At 33.6% G+C, this 13147-nt stretch overlaps 2 protein-coding genes across 2 annotated transcripts in view; both read right to left on the bottom strand.

Annotated features, from left to right (window-relative positions):
• LOC134707412 (F-box/LRR-repeat protein 20-like) overlaps window positions 1-1238 on the bottom strand; it is a 30724-nt gene extending 29486 nt beyond the window's left edge. The window contains exon 1 of the mRNA XM_063567130.1: window positions 1089-1238. Within this exon, the coding sequence (XP_063423200.1) occupies window positions 1089-1136 (48 nt within the window). The 5' untranslated portion in view covers window positions 1137-1238. The remainder of the gene's footprint in view (window positions 1-1088) is intronic.
• Window positions 1239-8695: 7457 nt separating this feature from the next.
• LOC134705810 (uncharacterized) lies at window positions 8696-10453 on the bottom strand. The gene has a single exon (XM_063564527.1). It carries the CDS (start codon window positions 10451-10453, stop codon window positions 8696-8698), a length of 1758 nt encoding a protein of 585 aa, XP_063420597.1.
• Between the last annotated feature and the right edge of the window lie 2694 nt (window positions 10454-13147).

Here is a 13147-nt window from a genome sequence, read left to right as displayed (position 1 = left end):
TAGAGTGTTCATAGATACCACTGTACCCTCACAGCATTCAAGTGGGTCTCATTGGGGTCGAAGCCTGACACAGGATTGCCGATTTTTTTTTGTAAACGTGACACACAAAATTCAAATTATTTTAGAGGGACTCAGGAAATTACAAAAAAATTAGAAGTGCTAACATACAAAGAATAAGCTGGATACGAGAACTACGTAGTTACAGGTAATAAATTTTAATATCGAACAGGAATAGTGATGCCTAGCAAAACAAAAAACAAATTCAAGTTAACCGTAGCAGTTTTATTTTATTGATGCTAGGCCAGTTCATAGAGGAGATTATTTTACAGTGGAAGAAGATAAATTAAGGATGGTAGTGCACCATCGCCAAACAGGTCATGAAGATCCTTGATATGTTTGAAATATTTATGCAAACGAAGCTTTCAAGTTTGATGACCGCTGACCATGTTGTTTAGTCTTTTTCTGTGTCTTAAACTGTCTTTCATAAAGTTGTATTGACAAATATTTCATGATGTCATTGGTGAAATCAATATAATGGTCAAGTTCTAGGACCAGGAAAAATGTGTTTCTTCCTTTTAATAAAAGCAATTTAAGGAGCTGAATAACAATAGGTCTTGCCTTTGTTTCCTCAAAGTTTATTAAGAAAAGAACATCTGATCATTTTTAATATTTAAATACTTTCTTGAAAAGGACATATCAATGACTTCAAGAAAATTCTATTTACAAATAGTATTTGTTGTTATTTATCTAGTTGTCCGTTTGATGGACAAGGAAACACGTGTTTCTTTGTTTAGAAATGAATACTGAACAGCTCGATGCCTGGTGACAATTGTCAGTTTCTTTTACTCAACCGGAAGATACACAATGACATTAGCGAAGAACTATTGACACCAAGCTATCTCGTTGTCAGTAACGTTAAATATCTAATCAGCACTGAAGTTTTAAGAAAATATGCAGCTGATCGTATCCCGATTATTTCATGGCAACGTTTTTCATTTGTTGGTTGTCGCAAATCAGCTGATTTTGACAACACCAGTCTTCTAATTTGGATTCATCTCGCAAATGTTTACTAATTATTCCATACCCACCTCTGATCGACTTTTTACATGATGATTGAAGCTGTTGTGGTTATTCATCACGCCAAACCATTAATAATGGTTTTTGCTATATGTATTTTCATCAGGAGAGGAACGATCGAACAAAAGAGAAATAATAACAAATCATCTTCCGACGGCTGATAAAAGGAGCTTTCTGATTGGATTATTGTAATGACGTAATTGATGTCAACAGAGCAGGTGCTCGATGCAGACGAAATTTTCTTTAATTTGCTGTTATGCGCGGACTGTTTAATGTTCCAAATGTAGCATTTAGATTTTGATTTTCGCAGAACAATGATTTTCATCTATTTTGAAAATTATAAATAATTTGTTTGTTGACATTCATATAACCAATCAAAAAAGCTAAAACACTTAACGTCTTAAGATCTCTTAAGAATGTTCGTTTTTGAAATATAAAGTTATGAATAATAAAATTATTTAACAATATTACGTTATCTTATCTAACATCATCTGGGACCATGCATTATATCGATTAAAGAATTTATAGGTCCCTGTCATTATGATTATCAACTGCTCATCTTCAGTAATGAGTTGAATATTTGAAAAATAAAATAAATTTCAGTTATTACAAGGATTTGTATACCGTTGAAATCCTTGGTTATTATAATGTTTTCTATAATATGATGGTATTATATAAAATCTGGGTCTATTATATTACTAATTTAGTATATAATAGTCTTAGATAAAATATATCTTCAGCGGCTAATTTATAAGGCTATAACGAAGTAGTAGATATTCATCCTGAAACCTGGTACTAATAGACTTTGGTAATCCCGTTGGTAATAAAGATATATATACTAATTATTGATAGTATAATATATATAGACCCAGCTGAAACATAATATTATTGTATAAGTCCTAGATATGTTCCTGAAGGCAAAGACCAATGATCTGTATGTGAGACAATATTTGTATATAAGCAGCTGCGCCATGAGCGCATTATATGCCCGTCGTCTTGTGTGTACATTTTATGCAGAGACATATATACGTCTCTGTTTTATTTAATAATCATAAATAGTTTCTGAGATACAGCAGGACATGTGAAAACACACTTTTTTTGACAAATAAAATCAATTACTTTTACATAAATTTTGAATCATCACCAAAAAATATATACAGATCTTAAGATTAAAAAATAAGAAGTGTTTAAAGTTTTTTAAAAGCAATAATCATAAAATAGTTTTTGAGATACAGGGCGACATGTGGAAACCCCTCCCCCTTTTCTTTTTTTTTTTTACAAAAAACTCAATATCTCTGAAATAAAATTTTGAATCAAAACCAAAGAGATAGATCTTTTGATTTATATAACAAAGAAGTATGTAAATTTTTAAGCAATAATCATAAATAGTTTTGAGATATCATACTGCGCGACATGTAAACCCCCCCCCCCCCTTTTTTTTTTACAAAATACTCAATAAGTCAAATATTCAATTTTGAATCATCACCAAAAGGTATACAGGTCTTTAGATTAATATAACTGAGAAGTGTGTAAAGTTTTATAATCAATAATTATAAATCGTTTTTGAGATACGGCGCGACATGTGAAAAAAACACACCCCTGTTTTAGTTACAAAGTCCCGTAACTCAAAAAGTTTTAATCTAATTTTCACCAAAAAGTATACAGATCGTTTGACCAACAAAAGAAACAACTGTATGAAAATTCATGGAATTTGGAAAAGTTGTTCTCAAGTTACGGTGCGACATGTTTACCGTGCCGGACAGACAGACGGACGGACGGAAGACCGGACATTTGAATACCATAATTTGTTACGTCAAAATTTTGACGGCCGTATAAAAAGTCTAATTTCCATGTTCCACCTTACACCAGCAATTATTTTTTTTATTCATGCATCTTTTTGGAAAATTTTAAGTTTCAGTATATTAACTAGAGTATATATTATGCACCAACTATTGCCAATAAACATACTTTCTTATATTCTTCTAATAAAAAAATAAAATTTAAATGTTCAACCCCCTAAAAACTCAATCATGTTGTCCGGTGTTGTTTTCTGAAAACTAAATCATTCAGAAAATATCGAAATTAAGTAAACAGGCTTCCGATTTTCAGAAATATGATAGATTATGTAAAAGACTTGTCCCTTACTGGTCTGATTTTGTTATAACTAAAGCATGTGATAACATTTTGCATTTTTGAGGGTCTTTTAAATTTTGTCCCAAGGGGTAATTTTCTTCTTGTTGCCACTGGGATTTTTTAACCTGTGGACCCGTTTGAAAGTCCAAGATTTTATTTCTTGTAATGCAATGAGAAAGTCCAGGATTTCATTTCTTGTAATGCAATGAGAAAGTCCAAGATTTTATTTCTTGTAATGCAATGAGAAAGTCCAAGATTTTATTTCTTGTAATGCAATGAGAAGATAATCATTTCCTGAATGTATTACTCCATATATAGTTGAATGGCAGCCAGTTTGAAAAATCCGAACTCCCCAAAGATCAGAATTTAGAGAAAAATAATTTTGTTGTTCTTTCCTGTGCCAGCCTTTTTGTGTATCATCTGAGAATATTTCATTGTCAGCACTATAACAGTAAAAGTGTTGTATAGTATCTAACTAAATTAATATGTAGATGGAAGTAAACTTCTACACAATTCGAATAAAAAGACAAAAAGTGAAGCGTGATTCCTTTCTGTTACGTTCTGTCATGTTACCTGATAAAAAGTAACAGCATAATCATAATCAGTAACAGGAAGGATGTTAAAGACAATTTCACTGATGAATCAAAAAGTTAAAATTGAGAATGGAAATGGGGAATGTGTCAAAGAGACAATAACCCGACCAAATAAAAAACAACAGCAGAAGGTCACCAACAGGTCTTCAATGTAGCGAGAAATTCCCGCACCCGGAGGCGTCCTTCAGCTGGCCCCTAAACAAATATGTGACTAGTTCAGTGATAATTAATCTACTATAGGCCAACCATTTCATTTAATATAAGTTATGATCATCATATTAAATAAATCTCAACATATATATACAGTATATTCAATGAAAAAATAGTGTTTTTTTTTACTTTTGATAACAGCAGTCTAGTATAGTAGATGGTAACAGAAAGGAATGTATTTTAGAATTTTTCATTACCTAGGTAGATTTTTCATCTTTCAAATTCAGAATAAATGACATTGGTTGCTGTTATCTTCCAATTGTGACCAATCTGAAATGATGTATTTTTCTTAAACTATGAAATAAAGCAATTTTTTGAGAAAAAAAAATCCTTTCTGTTAACTTACCAACTCTGTCCTGTTACCGTTGTCCTGTTACTCAAGATTCTTTCATTTTACAGACATATCTGACTATATTTTAGAATGTAAACCAGTCTGATCATTCAATCGTTTCTATGCAAGTTCGCATAATCGAACACATATGTCTCATGACTAACAATCCTCATCTTGCAACGCGTCTTCGTACACAAAAAGAGGACGACTGAATTCGACAATTAGAAACTGCGACATCATGATTGCAATGACACAATTGATGGTAGAGGTATTCTATCTTGTCCTTCCTGTAGCTTGACGAATGTGATGAATATTTTCAACTCTACTCTTTGACGTAGACGCAGTCATGGTCATCGTCATTATACATCACCAACTCTTCACGATGTCTCTATTAATGACTTGCTGCCATGTATACAAGAGCCGTTAGGTATTCATCTCATTTGCACGAAGCTTTAGTCATTACCCCTTTCAAAACTCCATTATCTGTCCAATTTATGTTTAAAAACCACTGTCACAACTCCTCATTCAAACCAGTACAATCTTACAGCTATCATTTCGAATATTGCAAGTCACAGACTTTTTAAACCAGTTCGCATTGGAAAAGATGAAAAAGAGTAAAGATCTCCCCTGCGAAATGTGTCATCCAAAGATCCGAATCCCCGAAACATCGCGAGGCTTAATCAACCAATTGAAAACACAACTTCAAAATACTGATGGACTCGGTCGTGTATTATGCCAGGCAATTGGTTAAACGCGAGAAAGAAGACGTAGATATTCTTTCCTAATGAATTAAGGCTGTGAAGTCGTAGATACAAATCAGAAATAAGAAACTGAATGGGTCTAATAATACCGTGCCTTGCTACTTCATTTTTAAAGACCCAAATGTTGCAAAACACTTGTTCTTCAAATATGTTGCTGTCCGCCCAGATAAAGCCTCAAACTACATCGCTTTAATTTTGTATGTAAATCACATTACAGAAGCTGTCGCCTGTCCCAAGTCAAGAGCCTTTGGCCTTTGTTAGTCTTGTAATGTTTTTTTTATTTTAAGTTTCTTGTGTATATTTCGGAGTTTACTATGGCGTCCATTACCACTGTACTAGTATACATTTTTGCTTAGGGGTCAGCTGAAGCACGCCTCCAGGTAAGGGAGTTTCTCGCTGTATTGAAGACCCATTGGTGGCAATCGGCTGTTGTCTGCTCTTTGGTCGGGTTGTTGTCTGTGTTACACTTTCCCCATTTCCATTCTTAATTTTAGGTATTGGCAATTCATTTGGAAACTCAACATATACCCCTCTTTCTAAATGTATTAGCAATCAAAGCCGGTCTTCAAAGTAATTGTGAAACTGCTTTTTAGTACATACTATCTAAGACTCTTTCATCTTGCAATATAATTAAAACATTTGACTGTTCACACTTAACACAATGAAACCCCATTCCAAACTTAAAGACAAATTGAAAGAGTTGGTATTACTTCGTTTCCAAAAAAAGAATGGCAAATGTAGATACCAGTATCTTTTCAAAGGAAGGGATACATCCTACTTTGCAAAATATCACTCTGATTCAATTTTTCTTTATCTGAAACTGGCATAATCAAGATGCTTGATTTCTTGATTGACAACATATTTGTTACGTTTGAAGGACGTGTTTTTCAACAAACTATCGGCATTCCCATATGAACCAACTGTACCCGTCTTCGTGGCGACTTGTTCTTTTTATATTAATTACGAGGCTGACTTCATATACGAACTTCTCCGGAACAAAGAAAAGAAGTAAGCAATATCCTTTAACTTTATTTTCCGCTATATAGATGATGTTCTCTCACGAAATAATTCAAAGTTTGGTGACTTTGTTGAATGCATCTATCCCATCGAATAAGAGATAAAGGATACACCAGATAAGTTAAGTCTGCCTCATATCTCGACTTACATTTAGTAATTGACAACGAGGGTCCGTTGGAAACAAAACTTTACGACAAAAGAGATGACTTCAGCTTTCCAATTGAGAAATTTCAATTTCTATGTAGCAACATTCCAGCAGCGCTTGCATACGGAGTATATATCTACCAATTGATACGATATTTCTGGGCTTGTATATTCTATCATGATTTCCTTGATTGCTAGTTGCTGCTCACATGGAAACTATTTAACCAAGAGTTAAAAAGGTTGAAGTTGACTGAATCATTCCTTGATTAATTTTACGGACACCATCAATAATTGGTTGACCGTTATGGAATAACTGTTTCACAGATGATATCGGATATGTTCATAATGTAGTGACTACAATCCCGTTCTCTTTTCAGGTATGTGACCTGCGGAACTAGAATATTTATCGGGTTTGTGATAACACGAGAAACACGACAGGTGCCATATGTGAAGCAGGATCTGCTAAACCTCCCGGAGCACATAAGATCAACACACTTTTTAGTGGGGTTCGTGTTGCTTATTCTTTACTTTATGTTGTCATTTTATTTTCGATCTATGAAATTCAATGTCCCTCTGGTATCTTTCGCCCCTCTTTTCTTTGACAGCCATATGCTTTGATTCACCTTACCACCATATCTGTATCTGTATCTGTATATTTTCTGCCAATATAGGCACACCTTCAGTATGAAGTCAATATATCCCTTCACCAATAGAATGCCATACAGTAGTGAATTACAATATCCAATCACCAATAGAATATATATAACGATGTACACTATTTACAAATGTCGGTATATCTTTACACACAAATCACACACGTTCTCGTCTATAAAATCTAAAAATGAGTCCTTAATAGAAAATATGAGATTTGCAGTCCACACACAACCTTTTTTCATTAAATAGGGCTATGATTTTAAATTATTTTTTCTAGATCTTTTCTGATCTAAATTTAAAAGTTTGTATCTGTGTAAATGAAGCTTATATATTAATGTTCTACAAGCAGGCTCTATATGGATGTTAATAAAAGCACAAAGTTCACTGGTTAGAGAGGTACCACAATAATTTACTAGATGATATGGATTGATTATAATATGGATGAAGTCTACATCTATATCATGCATATTAATGTTTAGTAGTTCTAGCACTTTGATATATTGTTCTCGGAGAGATTTCAAGAGAGACATTCTTTCAGTTTCTAAAGGTGTGCATGAAATCAGAAAATGTGAAATGGTTTCATCCTCTTTACCGCAAACTCTGCAGACGGCAGATACATCATTTTGATTAAATTTTGCTCTATTTGTCTGTAAGATGTAATTGCCAGTTGCAAATCTGGTCCTAATGGGTAATTTGATTATGTCTCTACAGTTTGATGTATTTGTTGTAAGAATTGGATGTATTCTTTTTGCCATATATTCACCCGATATGTATTTTAAGCTGGAGTATCTCTCTGATTCTTTATTAATTTTGTCATTCCAATAGGTATGTATTTTTTTGGTAATTAAACTTTTCCATTGCAATTTTCCTAAAGGGTTATTTAAAAAATCCTGACAGTCCAAAATGTCATATTTCAAACATATTTTCTTGATTTGGATGAACCAGCTATTACTTTGGTTTGTCTTTAAATGTAGTTGTCTTTCTGCTAGTCTCCATTCAATGGTAGATCTATCAGCTCTTGTAATATTTCCATATAGAGATAATGCTTTGAGGTGTAGTTCAGCCTCCATAGGTAGAGATCCACTTAAAATGTATACCGCAGGATCAGCTGTATTTTTGGCTAATGACAGTATTTGTTTTATCATTTTCTTATGGAATTGATGTATAGAATCCAAAATACGGCCAGATGGAAGTAAGATTTCAAGGCCATAGGTTAAAATAGGCATGACATAAGTATATAGGATCGTTATAGCTGTTTCAGGGTCCAAACCATTCTTTCCATGTAGACCTGTACCCATAAGACTATAGAGTGATCGTCTCGCTTTTTTCATGTTCTCCTCAGCAGTAAGTTTTGCAGAATTCTTTTGACATTTTTGTATTCCAATGTGTGTGGAATGTTCTACAACTGGCATCGGATTTTTATTGATATTCCAGAAGTTTTCATCGATTTCAATGGATTTAGTAGAGGTACTAATTGGTATGACTACACTTTTTGTTGGTTGCAACGTGTAGCCCTCTCTCTTACTGAAGTTGGCAGCAATGTCTATCAACATTTGAAGTTCCATAGGGTTGTTTGAAATTATGGCTACATCATCAGCACAAGTTGGGGCATAGCATCCAATGTCACCTATATGTCCACCCAGTCCTGTTCCACTTAGAATATTTAATAGCGGATTAACATATAGTTTATATAAATCAGCGCTAATGGCTCCACCCTGTCGTACACCCTGTTCTATCTCAAACATCTGTGAAGTGTTGTTTCTCCATTTAACGCATTAAGTCGCATTTTTATATAAGCTATCTATTAATATAATAGATTGGTCTGAAATACCGGCTTGATATAATCTCCGTATTAAATTTGAATGAACAACTACATCAAATGCAGATTTACCATCTAAAAGGGCTATATATGTTGGAAGTTTTAAATCTTTGCTCTCACGTTCAAACTCTTCAATCATAAGTTCACATAAAAGAGGGGTGGTGTTTTCTGTAAATCCTCTTTGGAGTGGATTCTGATTTTTCAGGATAACTGGATTCTCCCTTATCTTGATTATTTTCTCTATAAGCTTGGAGTATGTTGCAGTTACGGTTATACCACGGTAGTTTTTAGAACTTTTAATATCACCCTTATTCTTATATACTGGGAACAATATTCCAATTTTGAGAATGTCAGATATGCAGCCAAATTCAAATGATTTATCAAAAAGTAATTGTAAATATTGTTGAAGTTGTTTTCCACCATGTATGATGTTTTCTGCATTAAGGCCAAAGTAGTCAACTGCTTTATTTCTATTTAAATCAGATATTGCTTTTTCCATTTCTTTGTTTGTTATTGGGCAATGTTTGAAACGCTCTTTGCAAATGTCTATTATAATTTTAGCTTCATTTTCAATCAACTCAAGATATTTATTGTCATAATTTGGATTTGGTATTTTCTTTGCCAGTTGATGGAAATGTGTACTCCAGCCTTCTATTATATCTTCATTATAAAATATTTCATCATCAACATTTAACTGGTCAATAAACTTTGATAATTTTCCTCTTTGATTTCTAATGATCTTGTGGAACATTTTACGATCCGCTGTTTTAGCATTAACCAATTTTTGACGTTCACATAGCCTTCTTTTAGCAACTTCCAGTCTACATTCTTTTCTTAAAGCATGTGTTGTTTGTTTTTTATTTTTCAAATATAAATTATCAGTCTCTTTCGGTCTACCATTAATTTTCCATTTAAAAAATGCAATCTTTTTGTTTTTGAGAGCGACTTTAATTTCTTCATTCATAACTTGCAGTTTTGGTCTTTTCCTGCCAATTTTTCTAGTTGGGATCAGAGCTTGAGTAGACTGTTTAATGATTTCATTGAGTTGAGTAAATGCATTGGTTATGTCTTCAACAGATTTAATTTCTGAGTTCTTATTTGAAAGTTTGGAGTTGATGTTGTTTTCATACTTTTCCTTATCAATTCTATCCCAGTTAATCTTTGGTTTTAAAAAATCATTCAGCGATTTTTGCTGAATTAAATAACGGCGATGTTGAAGGACCATTTTAATTGGATAATGGTCTGAGACATTAGCATCTATGTCTAGTTTCTTGATTTCAAGAACAGAATGTTTATATGAATTCTGGTATAGAAAATAGTCAATAGCTGTGGTATCATGGCCATTAGAGTGTATAAATGTGCTGCCAGTAAATTTTGTTTCTAAAGAATGATCTTCCATAAATTCAGTAAAAGAGGCCTTTCTTTGTGAGGATGGACCATTTATGATATCTTCATTAAGATCACCACCTATAATAATTTGATGAGTAAGTTTGTAGGTGCAGACTATTTCATTTAGAAGAGCTATGCAGTCTTGAAATTCATCTATATGGTCAGAAGTACCTTTACAAGGCAAATATACAGAAAGTATGATAAGATTGGGTTCACCAGATATTTCAATTCCTTGTATCCTCTCATTTCCTATCGTTAAAGGTGTTATAAGAGTGTCTAATTCTTTTTTCCATAAAATAGCAGTGCCACCATAGCCCCTTGGCATTTGAATAAGGGGAATCGGGTCCAATGTATCAACAGCTTTGCCAACTCCAGTAAATTTATCATTGATTTCATTTAGTAGAGGTAATTGGCAATCAAATAACCAATGTTCTTGTAAAAGAAAAATGTCAACATCACTTTCTGTTTCTTTAAAAAACGGACCACAGGTTAAGATATTTTTACAATTAAAATCTAAAATATTCAGAGTCTCATATGTACCATAGCCCACCAAAAAACCATCATAACTACCTTGACTTCAACCATCTGGAAGATTTCAAAATGAAGCATCACTGAACAACATAAAATTTAACATTATGCCCAAGATTCTAGAAATGCAGCGATACAGGATAATTTTGCATCTGCTGTTCTTTCTAATAGACTTTCTTAAGATCTTCAGTTGTTCTAGTCTTATTTTTTTATATATAAAATGACAACAAGCCCAACAAAAGTTATGCCTGGACGTGTTTGTCTGGCTAACCATACCAATTGTCATAATTTTTACCTCAATAGAGTCTGCTCTGATAGTGAAAGAGGAAACGTTTTCAACCTGTCTTTATTAATTAAAACAGTCTTAACTTTTCTGATATAGTCTTAATGGCTCAGAATACTTTCATTATCTTGCCTGAGATCAAGACTCAAATATTTGAAAGATTCTCAGGAATCTTTCCCTACCTTTGAACAGATCCCTAATCTTTGAGATCACCTCCCAGTTTTTGATGGGTTCGTGTTGCTTAGTCTTTAGTTTTCTATGTCGTGTCTTCTGTACTATTTTGTCTGTTTGTCTTTTTATTTTTAGCCATGGCGTTGTCAGTTTATTTTCAATCTATGAGTTTGACTATCCATCTGGTATCTTTCGTCCCTCTTGGATACAACATTTCAGTCCTCACCGTGATAAACTGGATCATGCTCAAAGAAAGTCGTCTTGCAGAACTGTGAAGGCACCGATCAAACCTTTTCATCATGCCAATATAATACTGCTGAATCAATCATTGACACTGTTCCTCCACAATCTACCAATGTTGTTTTAACTTTTTGATACTACTTTTAGGATGCATCAGCACACTTGCATGTTTATGCGTCAGACTTAGCTTCTTTGCGAGCTCTCAAGCAGACTTCTGTTTGCATCTTCTCTCCTTGAAGGAAAGCTGTTTTAAAGTCCATTCAGTCGTAAAAACTGCTTTTCACATGTTGGGATAATTCTTTGGTATCTCATCTATGCTGTGTTTTTCAAAACCTTTTGCTACCAATCTAGCTTTCTATGAAATTCATTCCCAAAATCTTTCATTAACCCAACTGGCTCTTGAGCATCACTAGAACCAATATCACCTAAAACCATATCTTCATTCTCGTCATCTGCGGACTGTTTAACAACTTTTAAAACATTGACTGTTTTTAGATCAATTGCTATTTGGACATTTCACATTTTTCTGGTTGACTATATTTAATATTGTATTAGCTCTTCAAAGCAGTTGTAGCCTTTCCTGTTCTGTCCAATATTATTGTTGTCTTGTATCATTTTCTCCAGGAATTTCAAAATTCCTTCTTTATTTCATCAGAGACATATAATGTATTATATGTCTCTGATTTCATGCAATCGTTAATTTGTGACTCAGTATTATGTTCCATATTCACCAAATTCACCAAATGTATATCATTCCTATATAACTCATTTTTCAAAATGAAGGCTGGCTCTATCATCAGATTCAGGACTATCTCCATCCCCATTCAAACCACCATTCTGGCTACCAGTATTACTATCATCTCAAGCAGCACTATCAGCAACACTCTCGTCTATAGATACTTCGCCGTTTTCTTAAATTTCACCATTGTCAGTATCATTATGATAAGGTTCTTCATCACCACTTTTATAGTATACTAGGTCATGATCCAATTCAGTATTGTTCTTAAAGGTTGCAGCTTGTGACTTACGCAAAGGAGTTGACTTCGCTGTAGAATCATGCGAAAACTTTTGTCTTACAAAAACATCTACATAATCTTGACCAATGACACAGCCAGGTCCTTTCCAATGATTGTCTGAAAGAAGAAAAACTCACTATTTAGATTTTTTTCTCCTAAAGGCCGGATTTGTTTATATATTGCTCTTCTAACTGCATGGCGTTGTTAATTTATTTTCGATCTATGGGTTTGACTGTCCTTGTGGTATCTTTGTTCCCTCTTCAATAAACGCTTTCTAGCTTTGTGTATTCAACTAAATGATTTCCCATAACATTACCACAATTGTTGTACATTCTAATGCAGAAGGTTTTGTCGACTATGGCATGTTTGGGTTCCTTCCAAAAAAAAAAAAACTTTTGATATGGACTATATCAATACATACATTCAACAGACTGTTCTTAACATTAGCATGAACTGCCAAACTGACAGCAGTCTCTCATTAAAGGTTAGAACTCTATCTCTCTCATTCCATTTATGGTTTCTGTAAGAGTTGCATTGTGTCTTTCAACTACTCTATTTAACAAGACAGTATCCTGCTATTGTTTTTACTAATGTTCCAATTTTCTGCCACGTCTCTCAATATCTGTGAACTAAATTCAACTCCATTATCTGGGTAAACACCAACTTCAGGTGCACCATAAACGCCAACCCATATCTTCATGAGCTTGTCTGCAATTACTTTGGAATAATTTCTTTTTATAATTGCAGATGCACTTAACCTTACCGCATAATGTATTAAAAT

The sequence above is a fragment of the Mytilus trossulus genome, chromosome 2 (assembly GCF_036588685.1).
Source record: "Mytilus trossulus isolate FHL-02 chromosome 2, PNRI_Mtr1.1.1.hap1, whole genome shotgun sequence".
In the NCBI taxonomy this organism is placed as follows: Eukaryota; Metazoa; Mollusca; class Bivalvia; order Mytilida; family Mytilidae; genus Mytilus; species Mytilus trossulus.
The sequence above is the reverse complement of the archived record's forward strand: the minus strand, read 5'-3'. Positions and strand labels throughout refer to the sequence as shown.